The sequence below is a fragment of the Oreochromis aureus genome, linkage group 13 (genome assembly GCF_013358895.1).
Source record: "Oreochromis aureus strain Israel breed Guangdong linkage group 13, ZZ_aureus, whole genome shotgun sequence".
NCBI classification, from domain to species: domain Eukaryota; kingdom Metazoa; phylum Chordata; class Actinopteri; order Cichliformes; family Cichlidae; genus Oreochromis; species Oreochromis aureus.
In genome coordinates this window covers 26,145,924-26,167,439 of record NC_052954.1, presented here as the reverse complement: position 1 = coordinate 26,167,439, position 21,516 = coordinate 26,145,924, and the positions used below count along the sequence as shown (strand labels likewise).

At 37.9% G+C, this 21,516-nt stretch overlaps 1 protein-coding gene across 1 annotated transcript in view; it reads left to right on the top strand.

Annotated features, from left to right (window-relative positions):
- Positions 1–20,886, top strand: part of LOC120443342 (bcl-2-like protein 11) — a 30,847-nt gene extending 9,961 nt beyond the window's left edge. The window contains exon 4 of the mRNA XM_039621796.1: positions 16,113–20,886. Coding sequence (XP_039477730.1) covers positions 16,113–16,265 — 153 coding nt within the window. The 3' untranslated portion in view covers positions 16,266–20,886. The remainder of the gene's footprint in view (positions 1–16,112) is intronic.
- Positions 20,887–21,516: the final 630 nt, after the last annotated feature.

The following is a 21,516-nucleotide window of genomic DNA, read 5'->3' as shown; positions in this document are numbered from 1 at the left end:
TTTACATCTCTTGACCAGAAGGCTGAACACCCTGCAGCTGTGGTAGTGAAGCTGATCAGCTGACAGACAAGACTGCAATTAACTAAAGGATATAAACAACTTTTGCCAAATCATCTCATCTCAGCAACTAAACTCAAAAATATATAGGCTGTTGGGAAATTGCCTTTTTCATTCAGTGTTTCTCTGTGAATCCAGATTTGCAGCTGGATGCTGCTGAAATGAACCACATGTTCAGCAGGGCAGGAAACAAGAAAGGAAAAAAAAACAGGACAAAATGTGTGTGTGTGTGTGTGAGATCAGAGTCTCTTAGCAGCTGGTCATTTCCACTCTGCTTCGGTTGAGAAAAATAAAAAGACCTGTGATCAAAGTATTACACGAACAGACAGCCTGAATCTGCAGAAAATCCAGATGCCACAGTTACCACTGCAGTTAAAAAACATACCAAAAAACAGGAAAACAGCCTAATGATAGCAAAACCTCAACAGTGCAGGAGCAGGTGATGGATCTGTTAAGCGTAGAGGGAGGAAAGCAAGGTTTACAGAAGTCGAAAAGAAACAAAAATAAAACCTTGTGGTACAAATTGAGTTTTTTAATGTGGGGAGAGTGAAAGAAGTTCATTGCAGCAGATGAAGACACTGTTACAAAGATGTATTTGTAAATGCTGAAGGTGAAATTCATCAGAGCTTTTTCTGTTTATTACTATATATCGCATTTGAGATGTTAAATATTTTCTGCATGCTATGCTGTTCTAGCCTTTCAGTTACAGTATTCTTGAAACTTCCTACTATTAACTCTTTAGGCCAAATCACACACAAAAAATACAGGTTTAAGAAAATTCCTATCACCTAGCTTGCTTTGGTACTTGTGCCATGAGATTGCAGTTGCAGTGTTCTGACTATTGCTCTGCTAAAGAGACATTCATATTATTCTTGGGAGTATAAATCCTGTGAATGGTGCAGTTGTGAAGTTGTAATCAGACTTAATTTCCTCTTGGCTTCTTTTCCTTGGCAATATTTCGGCATATTGCATCACTGCGGTTTTATTTACTCCTCTATCAAAGAGCTGACTGGAGCTTTGGGAAGACAGAGAGGAAGCGAGGAGAAAACATGATCTAGTTTAAATTCACTTTAATCTCATCACAGAAATGGGTTAAAAAATAGAAGTGAAGAAAAATGCATGACAGGCCTGTTATATCTCAGTAAGGAGCTTAAAACACTCCCTCAGTGTCAAAAGCTTAACAGTTACAAAGCTGCAAGTCTCCATTCGAGTCTTTTGATGCATGAGAAATCTGCTTTACTCACTGAGGTTTTTTTTTTGTCTGTGTAACTAATGAGCAGCAAACAGGAAGAGAGTGAACCTTCTCTGCAACTTTGCTTCTGCATTTTTTCCATACCAACACATATATCTGATCTCTAGTGACCCTGCACTTACATATTAGAGATTCAGCCGTGTAAACTGCTAATGCATTAGTAATATAAACAAGCACAAATGTAGAAATCGATGATTAAAAACACATTTGTTAATATTTGTCAGCATTATAATGTTTATGTCTCATCCTCCACACACTAAACAAACCTAAATTAGTCAGCGCCGTAATCACTAACCGTACAGTTACTCAGCTATGAGAGTCATGTTTTTGGAAGTTGCTACACTGCTTTTCTTTATTTCCACCCATAACCTCGAATGTTTTCAGTAAAAAAGCTGGTGTTTCTCATGTCCTCTGTGAGCAATTTCCATTATTCAGTGTTGAAGATGGTGAGGAAAACAGTGCAGAGGCTGTGACTCAGCACCTTGTCACACAATTTTGGAACGTGTGTGTATTTTAGTGCCTCCGTTATCTTGACTGCAGAGCCAACCAGAAAGTGAGCGCATGTGTGTTAAGTAACTTAAAAAACTTACAAAGAAATAGGCTGGGGATGTTATCCACTGCCCTGACATCGTGATTGTTCACCCTAACCTACTAGGCTAACTGGCAGTTGCACTGAAGAAAGCCAGAAGCTTATGTAGCTTGCACAGGAAGGTCAAACGTTAAACGTTAGGCGCTGTGACAAGGCCCACACAAAGGAGCTCAGGATGTGATACGCAGTGAGGCAGAATATATTTTACTTTTAAATATATGCAAGGGACATAAAGTTGCATTTTATAATGTAAAAAAAAAGAAAAGTATAGGCTATGTTGGTTCTATTGCATGTAGATACCCTTATGATTTAACTATCAGTTTGGGAGGTTTTTTTTGCTCTTAAAGAAATAAACACACTGACTTTTCGATCAGTCAATTTAATCAACATTTTAAATTACTGATGTTAAAGTGATCTGTAGTTTGTGGGATTGATTCTATATATGCCTCAAAAGTATTAGCGTACTATAGCTCACTTTAGTAAGACTGATCGGTTCATTAAGTCGTGTATTAATGCCGCGCATGTGTGGAGATTTATAGTTGAATGAAGGAATATGCAGTGCTTGTGGTTAAAGACAGACTGTATCTAGCCTTGACACACCCATGATTTAGAGAAACAACATTCACGTTGTTTGTGTGTGTGTGTGTGTGTGTGTGTGTGTGTGAGATATATAAATTATTTACTAAAGGAATTAATTGCCCTAGATTTTTACAGCAAAGTAAGGACACACTGTGGATGGCTTTACCGGTTCATGGCTACATCTTCACTAATTTCTCCTCAGAACTCATGGTATCTGAACTAGCTTTGTCATTCCCATGTTGCAGTTTTTGTTTCATAACATCTGAAACATACATAACACAAAAAGTACTTCCTCATGAACAGTGGCCTCCAGCCCCTTTAGTTTTATAGCCAGCGTCACCAAACAGTATGTCAGCACCCAGCCTGTAATGTAAGTGCTAACGAGATGAAGTGAAAGCCTTCATTTACCTTTATTTGTTTGTTTTTTTTGATGAATTAACTCCATCTGCCTTAATAAAATATAATGTCACTATGCTGTTTTCACTAAGGTAGGCGAGACTCGTTGAAATCAAGAGCTTAACAGATTACAGTATTACAACTCACGGGGAAAGTATTTAATTTAGTCCATATGTGAACAGTCCCACGAGCTGGGATTTAGTACGTGATAAGAGTTAGCGGCGTGAGCCTGCCATGGCCTCAACAGCTTTGAAACAAACTTAAACACAAAGAGGCTGGATACATGCGAGAACAAAATGAGTTAAGGCTGTGACTCAACACCTTGTCACACTATCGCAGTGCTGGGGAAGACAGGAAGAGATAGGTGTGCATGTGTGTGTGTGTTTTTTCCAGTGTGTCTTAGTGGGAAATCATCTATGAACTTGGTTGCAGAATCATCCAGAAAGTGAGTGCATGTGTGTTTGTTCTTGTTGTAGAACAATAATGAGACGGAGAAAAGAGGAACGTGGAGACTTGTTCCTTGTTCTCTTGCCAGGTGTTGATGCTGCAGTGTATAAATGCACATGTGTGGTTACACATAAGGTTGACCAGGTTTCTCACTTTATGGGTGATTGCACAGAGTTTTAATCCCTCGCCTTTCATCCCACATATTGAGACAACAGTGCGCATTTTGATTAGCTGTAGTTTCCAAAAACCAGGACTGCGACACAGGCACACATCTGATGTCTGGATTTTATCCACTAAAGAAAGCCTAGGAGGATGTCATCATGAGTGAAGTGCTGTTTAATCTACTTAAGCTATAGCTAATTTAAAAAAATTGCATGCAATTGCAAAACCACAGGTCATGCAGATTTTAGTGTAATATGATGGTAACTACAAAAAGGAAAAGGAAATTCAGCTGTAATAAACAGTGAAAGAGAAACTGCTCAAGTTTCAGTGAAACTGGTGAGAAATGATTGTCAGAGATCTTTTTTCCAGTTTTTAATCATAGTTATCTTGCAGTTTTGCAAGGATGAGAGTATGAAAGCAGTCTTACAAGAAATATGCGGTTTACAAAGAGATCGGGCTATCTGTGGATGCATCTTTATGAAACAGAACAGTAGCTGAAATAAGAGTTCACTGATCAACCTTAAATGCATCAAGTTTCAACATCAGAAATAAACATCTGAGTACACCAAGAAGTAAAATAAACATATGAACTTATGTTGATATATTTTTCTCCCGCTGTGAGTTTGTGATGACAATTAATTCATAAAATTAATGATTTTCTGCAGCATTACTCTCTTGTCTAATTTGCAGCTGCAGGGTTGTATTTTACTGTTATATTTTTTCTATTCTTTATAGATCTCTATCACCCGTTCCTCTTGTAGCACCTCGTGCTCAGTTTATCTATTTTGTGCAGAAGAGTCAAATGACCCATCAGAAGCTTTGCTTTATGTGAGCGCACTAAGAGCCTAAAGCAGAAAGCCTGAGTTAACAAACAAATCCGATTACCACCATTGTGATACCAATTTTCTCTGACTAGGTTTTTGATTTTTTCAAGCCAGCTGATATAAAGAAATCCTGGCTATGTTGAACATGCTTCATAGTACGTCCTACTGGTCACTCAAAATACATACAATTTCAGAAGGTCAGCAACAAGACTTTTTTTTTTTTTAAAGATAATTAAATCCATCTATCTGAATAATGTGAATTATTACCACTTCAAATATTGAAGTTTTACATTTAGCATTCTTTTTATGGGTTTTTAAGCCTTTATTATGACAAGAAAGTTGGGAGAGAGAGCAGGGGGAAGACACACAGGCTCTAAAATAGCCTTATTGCATTATGAGTCACCTGTTCAACCCGGTGAACTCAAATGGCACTCCATTCTTGTGTACCTCAGAAAGCAAATTCTCAACAGATGTTCTCTCACATCCCTCGATACCTATGACTTATCTGAGTGTTTGTGAGAGGCTGTGTCTGCGCTGAGATATCCTGGTGGGACTGCATCCTTGAAGTGACCTGGAGAGTTGAACTTTAGGAAGTTTCTGAATACAAGAAAATATCAAGATGTCTTCAGCACTGCCATGAACTTTACACCGTAATCAAACCGACACAGCAGTAAATGATGAATCATCTGGCTCCAGTACAGCCGGGCTAGACAAGGGTTGAACTGAGGTGATTAAAGCGTGTGGTGTGACCGCCTGCAACCTAAAGCCTACACCCTTTTGACCTGTTGTTCCTTAAAACAAAACCAGTTTTCACTTCCAGCCTCCTTAACTCAAAAATGTCAAGCCGGCTGTGAGCATTTCTTCAAGTTGCATTATTTTACATACATTTTTGGATCTCTACTGATCCAATAAAACCATCTGAAAATATAAGATGAAATAATAATTTTTAATTACGCTGCCACAAAATGTGGTACATGGTACACAGATTGTCTCATTTGGTAAATCATGGTTCCAAGATGATCTATCCTTATGTGACTTTGCTGATATGCTCTTTTCTTCTATAGTTGTTATTAGAATGACGTTTCCGGTTATGTGCGAAACATAACAGTTATAAGAAAAATTAGAATGAACTTAAACTCTTACCATCAGGTCAACAGTTGAACTTGAAGCTGTCCAGATCTCTGGGTTATGATCAGGAAACTAATGACACATCCAACCATCCTGTTTAGATTCATCTCACAACCCTTCTTCTTTGGCACTCCTCACCTAGGATTGCGAGTCACTGATCCAAAGGTGTCTTGAGGGATTTAAGAAATATCTATGAAAACAGGGCCCAGTTAGCACAACTTTATACTTAATAGGGGAATTTATTATGTTTTTAGCTTCAAAATGAAAAACATTGTTATCAGCCCGTATCACATTACTTTTGAACACTTAGCTGCCAGCATTGCTAAGGTTGACAGAAGAGCTTTATTTGACTTCATTGCCTGAAGTCTAAGAGATGCCTGAAGGATAAGAAACAGTCTGCCTCACTTCAGACTGCAGAGTGACTCACATAGACGCTACACTGACACATACTCTGGGTTTAGTTCACTTTACTGCCTGGGAAATTTGAAAAGCACTTACTACTGTAACATACCATGCAAACCATACTATATTATGGTGGTTAATTATTTTTCTGGAAAACATATGCAGCAGTGTATAATCTCAAATGTAATGAGTAAGCATTTGTTTTTTTTAGTAATCTTCCACACACTCAGTTGTGCTTTTTCTCCTTTGCCCTCAGTTAATCCATCCAATCTCTCTCTCTCTCTCTCTCTCTCTTCCTCCCTGTCTTTATTTCTGTCTCTCTCTCTCTGTCTGCTCACTGTCTCTCTCTCTCTCTGTCAAACATTTACACAATGTGTGCATGTTTGTTTTCAGACTTCTGTGAACATGCCCAAAATGGTGTCCATGCCCATGTGTGTTTGTGTGTGTGTGTGTGTGGTGCGACAGCCCAGTGTCCGTGACAGTGTAGATTCATTATGGCTCAAACCTGCGGTTACAGAACTCTAAGGGAGCAAAGCACAAGGTCTAATTATCCTGTCCAAACACACACACACACACACACACACACACACACACACACACACACACACACACACACACACACACACACACACACACACACACACACACACACACACACACACACACACACGCTCACAGAAACTCCCAACACACACTGTCTTTCAGTAAGTGGTAAAAGCCTTTGTCCTGAAGACAGAAATAACTCTGAGGAACACTCTGGACCAGTCAGGTGTCACTGGCTGGCTGCTTGTATTTCTGTGTGTGAGAGAGTGATTGAGTGTGTATGAAAGACAAAGTGCAGGACAGTATTTTTAACCCTTGCTTAACCATCTAGGTTTGCCTACAGCACTGTTTCTGTGACTAAACAGTGCCTACCGTAGGTTCTGCCTGTGTATCGCCTGCTAGCTGAACAGTCGTTTTGTTAAAGGCGTTTTCTGAACTTAATCACCATTAACACACATTTCTGCTGTCAGCTATTGTAACGGAAGGAACTTTGATGTCTCAAAGTTTCAAAGAAACTAGGACAGTAGTCACTGAGAGAGGAAAGTTATTTCAGCATCAGTACATTTTTTCTATTTGAGTGCTGCAAATATTTCACTATTGACTCATTTGAAATATTGACTAATTTCAGGTTTCTATTATAAATCTTAATAAATGCATAATCACCTATTTCTCTCAACTTATCAGTCATGGCAGTCAACACCACACCTTAGTTTCCCTTATTACTGCAAGATTTGGCAACTTATCAATTTTTACCCCCCTCAGGATAATATCAAATCTCCAGGTCAATGCTAGCACAGCTGTCCCTCTGTTTCTCGAGTGAGATAGCAGAGAACTGCATCACTGTGATGTTCACCCAATCTGGTGCTTCATGCTTTCTCTCAGAGGAATAATTTTACTTGTGAATATAGCGACAATCACAGCAGACCCATTGACTTCACCATATGGGTTTAATGCCTTTGTGAATTAATGTTATGGTAAATATTTGCTTCTGAATAGCACCACCTCTCTATAGCCCTCAAAAGAATGGGATTCAGAACACCCCAACCTTTTATGCATTATTCAAGTACACACAGAAAAAAATTAAATCTTTCAACTCAGTAGCAAGAGCTGGGCATTGTTATGTAAGTATTGGTAGCCGTTATTATGCATATTTCCAAGCGCAACTCTGTGAATGTCAGTTTGGATAGATTGTCCAAGATCAATGAGTAGATGTTCCAGCCGACAGTAAAGACATTTTTTACAGGAAAAGCAACTTGTTAATACTTGGTTGCAGTACTTTTGCATTCAGAGCTTAAATTTTACATTTATTTTAGCGATGGCATGTGATTAAGTGAAGCTATAGCATGCATGTAAGACCCATGGCATATTTTTGTTTTAAAGCTTTTTTAAAAAAAAGAGAAACAACTGAAAAAGAAAAGAAAAACACTTTGAATTAAAGTGGCACATACACCACAGAGATGGTAACAGTAGATAGAAAAATAATGTAGCAAAACCTGAGTCATTTTGCATTGTGTGCATCAGTGTGTGTATGTGTGTGGTTGAAAGTGTAGCCTTGTTTTGAAAGCTATTTTTGAGAAGCAGCATAGTAAGTTGTGGTAACCAAATAAAATCACACGAGCTCTTTGGAAGTGGCTGACTCAATGTTTCCACTGTGAAAAGAACGAGGCAAGAAGAAGAGCAAGAAAGAAAGATGAGAAACTCAAAAACCCTTGCATCAGAGATGTCTGTCTTCAAAGACTTTGGGCAGAAACAATCACTTGCAGAATGCGCACAACTAGGCTGTCTTTTCATTCGCATCACCTTTTGCATCCACAATTTTTAGATTTCTGGATCAAAAGTGCATCTGGTCAACTTTTAATATTTCTCAGTGTCACTGCATGGTAACACTGCAAAGGTTTTTAAATATGCTGCATTCAAGAGCCAGTGGGGAATCCTCGACTTCAAATCTTCTTTAGTGCTCTAAAGCTGGCAGATTGACTCATCCATGTTTGCTAATTGTGCCGATGTTGAAGCAAAAAAAAGAAAAAGAAAAAAAAAGACTACTGTTATACAAAAGTGGAAAACAATAATGTTGGATTGTCAGATCACCCATGAAAACCACCTAAACTGGTCGGTCCTTTAAGCTGAAATCAAATCAAATTATACAGCAACATAAATGTAAGCAACATTTTTAAAAGGCACGATGTTAACAGTAAAGGATTTATATACCTGTGGCTTCCCAAAACAAACAGACCAAAATAATTCACTGTGCAAACATGAAAGAATCTGCAGTAATTGTGATAAACTGTTTTATCTCTAAGTAGATGAATTGTATCATCTTGTTTGACTGATGGGCTGAATTATGTTTTTTTACTGATTAAATGCCTGACTGGTGAATTGCCGATGATTGGCTGACTTCCTGCCTTTCTGAATCTGTTTTTGTGAAAGTTTGACTTTTCGTCCTTTGGCATCTTTGTCACACTTTGCCCGCTGTTGCATCCCGCTAGCAATTACTGTGGGTGTGTGTGGGCAAATGCACACACTCTACACGGTGGTACCTTCGTGTGTTTGCACGTGCTGTTTGAATTACTCGTTAGGAGCCTGCAGAGTTGCAGTGACAGCAGGAAAATGACTTGTGGCAGCAGGTTTTCTATTCTCAGATGATGGATGAGGTTATTTGAGGTAAGAGTTCAAATAAGGAAACTATTAGAGAATTACCGATGTGTGTCTGGGTGTGCATGTGTGTGTGTGTGTTTCCTTTCTGTAATCCTGAGGTATACAGTAAGCTTGAAAATGAAAAGTTTTTGGGGAAACTGGTTTTGGCTTCATGTCAGTCTCTCAGCCTGCAGTTTGTCAGCTAAAGGAATACATCTGCTTCTGATTGCAGTGCAAATCAAACCTCTTATACTGACTGTGAAATACAACCAATCGTCCAAGTAACAGATCAACCCTATTGTCTACACAGTGTTTCTGATTTAAGATGTTTATTGGTATATCCCTGGATTTACAGTAATGTTAAAACAGCTAAAGAAAGTAGTTAAAACATGTTGATATGTGATATTGTAAAGCACTGTTTGCTGTTCTTTATCATAAGCAAAGCTAAAAATATTCTGCTCTCATACTCAAAGGGTGGACATGACACCGATATTGATCTTCTCATCTAACTGCCAGCAAGAAAGCAAACAAGTCTGTTTGCCAAAATGGCAGCCTATTTCTTTGAACTCTATAAAGTAAAGAAACTTCCAGCATGCATGTTATCAAATGAAGTATTATTAGTCCAGTTCTAAATATAGCTTAGATGCAGTTAATTTGATAACAATGAGAGGTGGTTTTAGATAGTCTGCATACAAGCTCCTCTCAGGTACACCACATCCTCCTGTTATGTTGTCATTCATAGTTTCTCAGCTTTCATTTGCAGCCAAGCATGACTATAGATCAGCACATACTGTGATTTGGAAGATCATTCATAAGTGGCATTTTGGCCTTTTTGGTCAGGATATGAGATTAATCCAAATCCTTAATTTGGAATAAATTCACATGCTGTGATTCCAAATAGTTCCTATTGAGCTTCCCTGTTTTTCATTGCACTGGTTTTGATAAACCACATAACCCATGTTCTTAAATATACCAAAAACAGCTATTATAATAGTATCTAGACATCAATGGATCATTAAATAAAACATGTTATAATGAAAAAAGCTTTCAGTAAGATTGCTTTGTGTCTCGAGACTCATACATCTGCCAACAGGAGCCCTTCCCTTACTCTGCAAGCTGAAGACCATCATGACAGTCAGATCATTACAGTGGTTGGTGAGGTGACGAAAGAGCGCAGAAACGCTGCCAACTAAAACAAAAAAAACAAAACAAAAACCCACAAACCTTGTGTCTGTGTTCCAACGCCGCTTTGAGGAGAGACAAGTCTCTAATGTGCAACATGATAAACATTGCTGCAAGCAAATTAACAATAATAACAATAATCTCACTGTTTCCATAACAAGAAGGTATAATAACATCTCTGAAGGCCCAGAGAAAATAAGTTGCCGAAGGAAAATTGCAACTCTTTATTGCTTTTACAAAAGTTCTTATTCGGGTTGAAATCCAGTGTAATATTCTACTATAAACAAAAGCAAAGCTCTAATGGTAATGTGTGATGTGAGACGCCAATTTTTGATGCCTGTGTGCTGCCAAATGAAAGGGGAGGCTGAATTAATGGGTATTAACTTCACTCAAGACAAGAGTCTTGATATATAGCAATGGCAGACGTTCAGGTTGCGGAGATGAAACTAAATTGCCAAAAAATCAACATGTGGAGAATTTACTCTTCACTTTGCCGCCAAATACAACAGTCCCTTGATGACATTCAGGGAAACTGAGCCTTAGAGAAATCAGTCTTACTGTATTGACTCTCTCCCTGTGATCGGCTACTTCCTACACTGGTGTAGCTGAATTGTTGATTTAAAGTTAAAAAGTTCATAAAGTGATGATTACTGGAGGAAAAATCCACAAAGGAAGAAAAAGTATCACATGTCCTGTCAGAATAAGGTGTTTTTCCAGATGTGCCTTACAGAGATTTGTGCAATTTTTTCCCCCTCTGTCATGGTGAATTTGATTTAAACCACTGACAGATAATAAAACTAAGTCTTCAGTCCCACCAGCTCTGTGAAGCTATTCACAAGGGTACTTTAACCCAAATGCTAGCACCACAATGCTAACAGGATAATATTTAACAGATACAACGTTAACATCTTCCAACCGATTGTCTCCAGATTGCTGTTACCATTTGAGAGCATTTCTGTCAGGACAAGTTAGTCAAAGTGGGATTGTCATTTCCATCTACAGCAATTTATATTTGGCACAACTGCTGTGTTCTGGGACCTTCCCACCCTTCTATACCCACACAGGGAAAGCCTCAAATGGGGAGAGCATTAGCTGGGATGCAAGTGGCAAATGGATCAATTCTTTTATAGCACTTTTCTGCTGTACCTGAGAGTTCAGAGCACTTGATAGAACTTGTCTCATTCGTAAGCACCTTTTTCTATGCAAGTGCTTCCTATCTAAGAAACATTCACAAAGGATGCATTGGAGAGCAACTTGGGTTCTCCAATCCAGTATCTTCTCCAGGGATAATTGTCACACAAACTGAAGCAACCAGTGATTAAACTACCAACCTGCCGATTAACAGATTACCTGCTGAGCTACGGCCACCCCAACTACAGAAACTACATGCGTGCTTGGTATCTTAAATGGCACACCACCCTGCATGAGATTTGCTCTAGGAATGTTATCAGCTGGTACCGGTGATTTGCCTGCCAGAACTAACCCTACGGTTGATAAGTTACACCCCATTACCTTCACCTGCCATAACTGTTTCAGTGCAAAAATCAGGGTCATGTCTTGTTTAAATAAGCATTCTGCTAGCTCTTTGGTCATCTGACTTACTTGTTTGCCTAGTCAGATGTGGAATTAGAAGCACATTGTGATTCATTTCAGGGTTAACTAGTGTTCCCCTCACCTGTTTCCTCCTCTGGCATTCGGGGTTTCTGTGGCTTTTGGCTCACTTTTCAAATTAAACCACACAGCTTTTATATCCCTGTTGCATCTGTAAAGATCCTGTTTTTCAGAGTACAGTGTGGCCTGGGGCAGGCAGCATTATTTTGTGCCAGCGGATATCTGGATGATGTTGCACAGTCCGTCCATCCGGGGTAAAATTTGAAAGGCTTAATGCCACAATGTGAGGGGGGGGGGAGATTTTTCCTACCCTTGTAAATTCCTTAGCTGCTCTTTAAATGAGTCACTTATGGCAGACAGTTTCCTTTAAAAGCATTAAGCAAACATTTTGAACGGAACTCATTAAAACTCACACCTGAGAGCTGCAGTTCAACCAAAGCCATCCACTGTTAGCTACTCCAGGTGGTTGTGGCTGTCATTTACAGCTGTTAATTAAGTAAGAGAGGATTCAGTTACTCAGCATTTTATTCTTAAAATAGGTTTAGACTGGGTGAAGAAAATACATTCAGCAACTTGCACAACATTGTGTATGAGTGAAGTAACTAAAGTTTCTGTTGCTGTCTAAAATGGCTTTCTGTGTACACAAGTTACTACATAATTTTCATTGTTGGGATCCCCTTTCCACAGTAACCTTGTTGTTTCTGGAGAGTTTTTTTTGAGCATCCACCCTGAGGATGTGTTCTTGTTCTACTGACCAGGCAGATTACTGAAAGGTTGCTCTTCCTGCTACTGAAGAAATGGACTGAGGCCAAGACACTGAGCTATCAGCTGCAGGGTTACTGTACAGAAAAGAAAACACCTGTTTCAGTCAACAGCCTGCCAAGTATATCTAGATGACTGAGACAAGGAGTTACAAATAGAGACAGCTGAGGGGCACAGTGTGAAACAAGGCAGGTGATTTCTGTTACAACATGCAGACAAGAGAACTGGGCGGCACCCCCCCCCAAAAAAAACCCAGACTCAGCTTTTCTGCTTCAATTTTTATTTAAGTGATTTGAAAAAGAAAATTTGAGCATTTGAACTCAGCCTGACATTGTGATAATGCTTGAATGTGTCACTGGAGCTACAGCAAGTAAAATAAGTACTTAACACATCAGGAGTTTCTAAAGGAAATACACTTCTGAAGGTCTTATTATTACCATTTAACAACATTAACCTGAGGCTGCAGCCCTACACACCAGCACAAATCTCTTTCCTAATGAAGACATGTGTGATCTTACTTGTAGTATTTAGGTATGAACACAAAGCCAACAACACAAATCAAAGATTAAATCCAGCACAAAGAGTGATCGCCACAGTGATTCTACTGTAGAAAGTTGAACAGGAGTGGCTGATTTCACCACAAATGATGGCTCACTATCCCAGTGCAGGGCTGGGGGTCAGCATTTACGACATCACCCTGGGCTCTTGGCTAGCTTAGCATTAGCATGCCATCTGTACAGGTGCCTGCAAAGAGCCAAAGTTGTGTTAAAGTATAATGCAGTTATTTCTGTCCTGGAGCAGTCTCCACTTTACCATCATGATCTCATCCTTTTGTGCAATAAAAATACACAAGTGTAATGTCCATATCCACGCTGCAGACTGTGACACCATTTTCCTGCTCCTGCACACAAACTGAAATCAGCTAAATGTAACAAGACTGCAAGAACCAATAAGCAGGATCAATAGGCAGGCAAACTAACGATTCTAAGGAATTGGACTACTGGGAACCATTCCCTGGGAATCCCTAATATCAGTTGAGTTTCCTTAGCAGTGTGTTTGGGATGATTGTCCTTTTGTAAAGGTCCACCCTCGTTATCATCCTGGTAGACTGCTACAGATTTTTATCAAAATATCCTGGTACATTTTTCCATTCCACCTTCCCTCAATTATGTGCCAGTGCCATATGCTGAAAAACAGCCCCACACCATGGCGCTCCCACCTCTAAACTTCTGTTACAAGTGATTAACAGAAGTGACAAGTTATTGTTTTGTTGGTGTTTTTGGGGTGATATCCAGTGCCCTTTTTTCGCCAAATGTGGTGTGTATGATGTCATCTAAAGAGTTTGTTGGTCTCATCTGACCAGACTATAATTCTCCCAGTATTTCACAGGCTTGTCTAAATGTTGTTCAGCAAACTTTAAACATGCTTCGACATGCTTATTCTTCAGCAATAGAGTCTCGCGTGGTGAGCGAGCACACAGGCCATGGCGGTTGAATGCATTACTTATTGTTTTGTCTTTGAAACAATTGTACCTGCTGATTTCAGAGCTTCCTGTAGCTCCCCACGTATGTTCCTTGGCTCTTGGATAACACTTCTGATAACTCTTTTCATTCTTCTTGCTGCGAGCACCTGGTTGTGATCCTCACGGTGAAATTATGTTCTTTCCAACTCCACATTACGGCCCCAACAGTGCTCACTGGAACCTTCAGTCTTTTGTAGCCAGTGACATCAGAATGTTTGCAAAGGTCTGCTCAATGACTTTACCCATCACAAGAGGTTTCTTGTGTGACACCTGGTAATGAGACCTTTTTATAGGCCAATTAGTTGGGACTGAAGCAGCTGATTTTAATTTGCAAAAATTGGCAGCATTGCTTTCTAATTACTGATAGATTTTAGCTGGTGTCATGACTTTGCATGCTTTGTTGCACCTCCCTTTCTTCTTGTGTTCAGCAGCACCTTTAGAAATACATAGAAAATTGGTGACATGTTCAGTACTTAATTTACCCGCTGTATTGACAATTCTCTTTTTAGCAGAGTTAACGGAACAGTTTATAAAGTAATTAACTAATTAGGAGTACAGGAGGACACCCTCATTCACAAAAAGTTGAGAAGCTCCATGAAATGTAACAGTAACAGAAGACAAATATAACTGAATTCATTAGTATTTATTTATTTTTTTATTATTTTAACAGTTTACACAATATGTGTTTGTAAAAACATCTTCTGTGCTCAGATGATATCAAAACAATCATCTTCAGTTATGCTTGGCATTTCAACACTTGCAGTCAGTGTATCCAGCATTTCCTAAGCATAACTTTCCTGGGGTTTCCTGTTTCGCAACTTTGTATCTTGCTTGGTTTTCCACTACTGTATGGAAGTGCAACATTAAATTTCCATTTTAATACATTCCTGTACTGAATCACTACATTGTCAGTGTAGAATATATACAGCATTAACATGGAGTTTATCAGGCAGTATTGGGCAGTGGATGGGGCTCTTGAAATGCTGCCAATATCAGCTGCAGCAAGCTTTCAGGTTAGCTACTGTTAATTAAAAGTGTGTGCTGGAGTGAAAGGACTGTGACAGCTTTTGTTACAGTACCGCATTCCTTGTTCTGGGAATGTGTATGTATGCTCTCATGTAAAGGTAGTTAATATTCTTAGAGTGTGATCAACTGTATAAATTCTGCTGGCATGCAACATATATTTACAAAAAAAGATTTTTAAAAAGTCAGAACTAGAAAGATCAGAAGCTTTCAGACGAACTCAAAATATAAGAAGACATATACATATAAACACGTACATTCAAAAATGCACTCACACCTGGAGATGGAGAGAGTAAAAAGAGAGTTGTGGCAGGATGTTGAGAACTATACTTACGTGCTTCCTGTAGACGTAAACATACAGTAGGTGTCTGCCCCTTTGATTTAAAACGTCAAGTGATCACAGGGTGTTTACATGAGCTTTTGATCTACATCACTGCACACTCAGAACATTTTGCGATATGGCTACACACTATGCAAATACTAATGCAAATTCTTCATGTAGATATGAATAATTTTATTTTTTTACTGTACGTGTTGTTAAATAAAACAGTTTAACAGTTTTTATTAAATTTAGGCATATAAAACTAAATACAATAAATACTTTCTTGTTAATTACTTGCACAAGGAGTAGCATCAATCACCCTCACTCTAAAATACTTAGCTTTTTCTTTTGATTAGACAATGATTAGTCCATAGTTCCACATCAAGAAGCTCTCAAGCGAATATTTAAGACATGTCAAACAGAGTTGTTGTTGTCAAATAACTCAGTAAGAAGCAAAGTTAGGTAACACCAGACTTGTTAACCAACTCATGGGGATTGGGTTGATTTTATATAAGCCCACCTATATACAACAAGATATTCTAGTAAGAACAAGGAGTTAGCTTTTGTTTCAATAACTGAGTTTTTGTTACATTTTAATGCAGCCACATGTGTATTCTATGAAGCACAATTGTCATTAACTAAAATATCTCTTCTTGTCTCTGTTCTTTCTGTTCCAGAGGGCACCTAGACCGGTTGTTCTCCTGCCAAACATATTGCCTCATATTCACCAGGAGCCTGTCACCCTTATCTGTGTAAGCCTCCTGCTGATACTGATTGGGCGATGGATTTGGATACAAGGCAATACGAACACCCAGGACTCTCAGATTTAGAATTATAGCGGTAGACCTACAAACCCGGCAGACGTAGCATTTTTTTACTAACTGTTTTTGGATCTACTTTTTTGGGGGGACCTCATTTTTAGCCTCTGCTTTTCCATTCGCGAAAAAGACTCCTGTTGTTTCCTGGAACTCTAATTATTTTGTGTTTGCACCAATGTTTTTCCGTCATGGCCTCAAAGATTTTGTGATGCTACCAAAGAGGCAAAATTTTGCACTCCTTTGTGGGCAGGGGCAGTCGCAATACCTTAATATGCCTCTGCAAAATGACGCCTGTGGAAATTCAAATGTGCCTTTAACAGTTTCTCGCTAGCTTTTTTTACTACTCTTTTTTTTTGTACAAAGATTGTGTTCTCCCAGGTCAAAATATCTCCTACCTGGACCAAGTTTGGAATCTCTCCTGATGTCTTTTTTGCTAAAAAAAAAAAAAATTGCACCTGCATCACATTCTTTGCCATCAAGCAGCAGACTCATGACCTCTGTAGGAATCAGCCGGACCAGACTTGCATCAGTATCCAACTTGTTTTTAAAAATACTTGTGGCAGATTGACAGCACACCAGCATTTTAGAACTCAAATGAATTGGTTATTATGTTTTTCTTGAATCTATAATCTGGATTATTATCCCATAAAAGGTACTTTTAAGGTACTGATATATATATATGTATCAGGAGACATCTGTATGAATCTTCATTTGTTTTCTAAACATATATAGCATAGAAATTTGTTGTCTTCTAAAACTGCAAAATTGATGTTTTATCACTGTGTTTCATGACTACTTTAACAACAATTGGTACATAATATACAGCCCAACCTGATAATGAACTGAGCCCACCCAAGTAGATTTTACCATCTGCATCTGTTAGCCTTTATTATAACACAAGATGATATTGAACCAACTTCCTGCAGTAGTAGATACAAGTCTTCCAGTCTCCACTAGAGAACTCAAAAATGGGTTATACCACCAAATACTATCCGTGTACATGGCCTCCTACAAGATGACATCAAAAGGCAATAACAGTTTTCTTCTTTGGTCATTTTGTATTCAGCATTAAAGCAAAGAAAAAGAGTGTGTTAATAACCAAAATCGGAATGTGAGTGTTCCATTTTTGTTCAGTAACAAAATTGGAGGAATTGTTACTAAGTTGAAATCCAGTTAGCAGAGTGGTGTTGATGAACAAAGTGAACAACAAAACTATTAAATAGTGTCATTTCATAGTGTCTTGTTTATGCATTATGCAACCTTTAAATTTAAACGAATCAACCATTACTGTCTTCCACCTTCTTCGTTAAGCATCTGGTTTTACCATTAGCAGGCAGAGTGCAATGGTTTCTTGACAAGGTCACGATATCCGTATATTAGCACAGTGATTCAGACCTGGCCAAGTCTCCTTACGCTTGCCAGGTCATTAAATAGTTAGTTTGGGTTTTGAACAGACACCAAACATTGAATAGTACAAGTCAAAGACTCTTAAATAACTAAGTGATTAGCGAACAGCGGAAATAGAGGCTTCAGATTAAAAACATTTATTTGTATCTTTGAACTCTTGATGCCAATGAAAACTTTTGTTGTGTTATAATGTAAGAATTCATGATCCTTTAAAAAAATAGATATTGGGTTATGTTACGAAAATAAATGTTACCACTTAATCCTGATTAAATCTGAAGTATATACAAACAACTGAGTACACTGAGAGAGGAGGCTTTTAATCCGAAAAGTTCTCTTCTTGTCTGTGTTTACAAATATCAGAATTTACTCCCATTTGAATGTTGAGGGTAAATATACATCAGTCCATTTTCTTGACTTTGAACATTGTTTGCTATCTGAAAATAATGTGGTGTCAAAGCATTATGCAAAAATACATTTGACCGAAGCACTTTATAATACCAAAAGTGCATGCTTCTACTAGGAAGGTTGAAGGATAAACTGTGCACTACAGTTTATTGGAGGTGGGAAATCAAATCAACCGATACTTCTTATGACATGATTCATGAAAATTAGAGAAAAAAGACACAAAGATAGAATACCTGCTCTGTTTGACTGGCTTTTTTGAGAATAGTCACAACATCCCTACCTCCTTTAAAGCATGGTACACAGCCAACTCCTTGAACTTTTCTGACAAACTTTACCAAGCAAGCAGACTGACTAGGTTTGGTTGGAGTAGTAAGCATTAAACACTGTATTTCAAAGGTCCAATGTGAACACTGACCAATTATATTTGTGTACAACTCATGTTTTCCATGTTGGTTTGAATGGTACAAGTTGAATATTCCCAAAATCAGTGACATAATATATGTTAACTTGATCGGTACCAATAATAATAAAATGACATTGGCTAGTGTGCATGTTTGTTTAAGCGTGACACAAACAAAAATAGGGAAGTATTTTTTATACCCCTGTGAGCAACCTTGGAGATGTACTGTGCTATTATGTGTGATACATGTGTTTGATTTAAAACTTCAGAAACAAAGTAGTTCAATCACTGTTGACGACTGCCTGTGAGGTTAGCCCAAAAGTTTGTTGTAACACAGCAATGATCAAATGTATGTTTGCACAGTTGTGTCAACACCACTGAAAATCACTGATACATTAATGTGCTGGTATTTATCACTGCTACATAAGAATTTCAGCTACTCTGTCAACTGTGTAATCTTACATTTTAATAGTTATTCATCAGCTACAAGTGATCATTTTCAAGCTTTCTCTTATGATATGATGAGATGGTTTAGGACTGTTCACTAATTGAAGGTTTTGCAGGCATTATCTAAAGATATTTAGCATTACTTGTAGTGGATAAAGTCATTAGAATAATCTGTACTTGTATTGTTAAAAATCCACTTCTGACAGCAGTGTCATATAGATCATATTTGTCATATAGACATTCCAGGACACATCTGGCTTATTGGTATCATGGGCTATTGGGAACATACCACTACAAGATTAAAATAAAAAATTGCAACAAAGAGGCATTAATGGCCATAAAAAATACATATAAGAAGATACAAAGAGATTTAACATAACCACAGAAAACCACAAAGAGCTCTTACCAATGTATTGTTTATTTCCGAGAACCACATTTGTCCCCTTCTGTTAGCAAAACTGCCACAGTGCAAACCTCGAAACCTAAACTGAAAATGCAAACGTTGTATCACACTACTTTCTGTTTCTGGTTGTATTTCCTCATTTTTCTATCTTTTCCTGTTGGAGTAATGTATTGCATACCATGTAACCTTCAGATTTGTCTCTGTTTGGAATTGCACACGTTCCAAGTGTGTGTTCGTGTGTACCAAACCTAAGTGCTTTTGCTTTGTCTCTGCTGTGACACTGAGATCGCTGTAACTGCGTGTTGATTTTTGATATCGTGCCATGTGAAACCTACAACCTCATTTTGAAGTACTGTATTACAGCTGGAGTGTGAGAGAAGAGCATGGCAGGGAGGAAATTGAAAGATGAATTAACGGTTTATGAAACTGATATGGAAACCTGGCAATGTGCAGATTCTCCGCCTATCATTTGTAGGTGTTAGAGCACAGAAACACTTGTATTACATTCAGGGTTTTACTGACTCGCTTCAACACTGCTCAGGCTGCGTTCGCATATTGTGCTGTGCGCTTTGGGGTTTTAAGATAACAGCTATTATCTACATACAGTTATGTGGAAAAAGCAAGTTGCAAGTTGTTGGCTCTTTTGGCATATCTTCAGTGCCGATAAATAAAGATGGTCAACATGATAAGAATTTTTCAATCATGAATTTGACAAAAACATGAACAGATGTAATCATGTGTGGAGAAAGAGAGTCACCATTGGTCTTGGTCCCCTTTGGCAGAAATCATTTTTAGCAGGTGTTTTGTATAATTGTTATAATTGTCCTCGCTAATTGTCTAAAGTTGCAAGATTTTTTAAGGGCTTTGCTGAAATTGCTGCATGTTTCTAATCCCCCCATAACTTTTAAATGGGATCATATTTGGGTTGTTGTATATGGCCTTTCATGGCTAATCAAATCCATAACCCTCAATATGTTCTTTTTGAGGCATTCCTTAGTAGACTGGCATAATTGATGGCACGTTTGGGCTGATTACAACTTTTAGATTTATGAAAACTTCAGTTTGAATCAGTCTGCCTTGTTTGGAATTTAAGGTGTATGTAACCGCCTATTTGAAATGTTCTAGTTTTTGAAGGTGTGACAAACACATTTAGTTTTTCCACTCAAATTATTTACATGGAATAATTACATACTACGTTTATCGATAGGCATTTTATGAAATGTTTAACAGATATGCCAAAAGAAGCCAGACAATCAAGACTCTTCTCATGACAGGAAAATAAGATAAAAGAAAATCAGTGGAACTGTTAAAAAGATAAAACACACAGTATAGTGGACCCAGAGACATAGCGGTTTATTTTGCTTTTGCTGCAAGTGCTGTACAAAAATGCATCTGTTGGATGGAGGTTGTTTGTTCAAAAACTGAGACAAACAATTCCAAATGACCCAGTAAAATTGTAGCAAATGTGTCTTTTGTTAATATTGTAATTGTACACTGAACATATTGTAATTATAGTGTTTAAATTGCTTCAATTTTAAATAAAGCTTTTTACATTCAATTTAATCAAAAAATCAGAGTAGTGTGATTATTTGACAATAGAAACCATCTTTTTATTCTAATTTGCATATGTTTGGTTATAGAAAGTTGTTTATTTAAATAAAATCTAGTTGTTAATACGTCTGTTCTTTTATTAACAACTGTGAGTGTGTAACAGATGTAAAGGTCAGACTTTCTGTTTGAGGCAGTCACGTGTACGTTTTCTTTTTTTAAAAGAAAACAGAATCCCCCTATTTTTCCCCAGTAGCCCATTTGCATTCAGCTGAATTTATGCCTAAAGACTATGACTTTGGGAGATACTTGTTTGCCATACTCAGCTGGAGGCTTTTATATCACATCCACACACATACAATACGCTCACTTTATTTGGAAGTATTAGTGAAATATCTAAGTGAAGCATATAAAATCTCTTTACATACACCTTTCAGAAAAGAAATTATAGAAGCAAAACATATTTTATTAGCAAATATATTTTATTTTTATGAGATCTGTATTTGATCAAACATCAGTTTGTTCATTGGCATAAAATCTCAAAAAAATGAAATAAAGTTGTTTCACTTCAGCTGAATTTGAATATATATTTTTTTTTCCTTTAGTGCGTGTGTGTGTGTGTGTGTGTGTGTGTGTGTGTGTGCGTGTGTGTT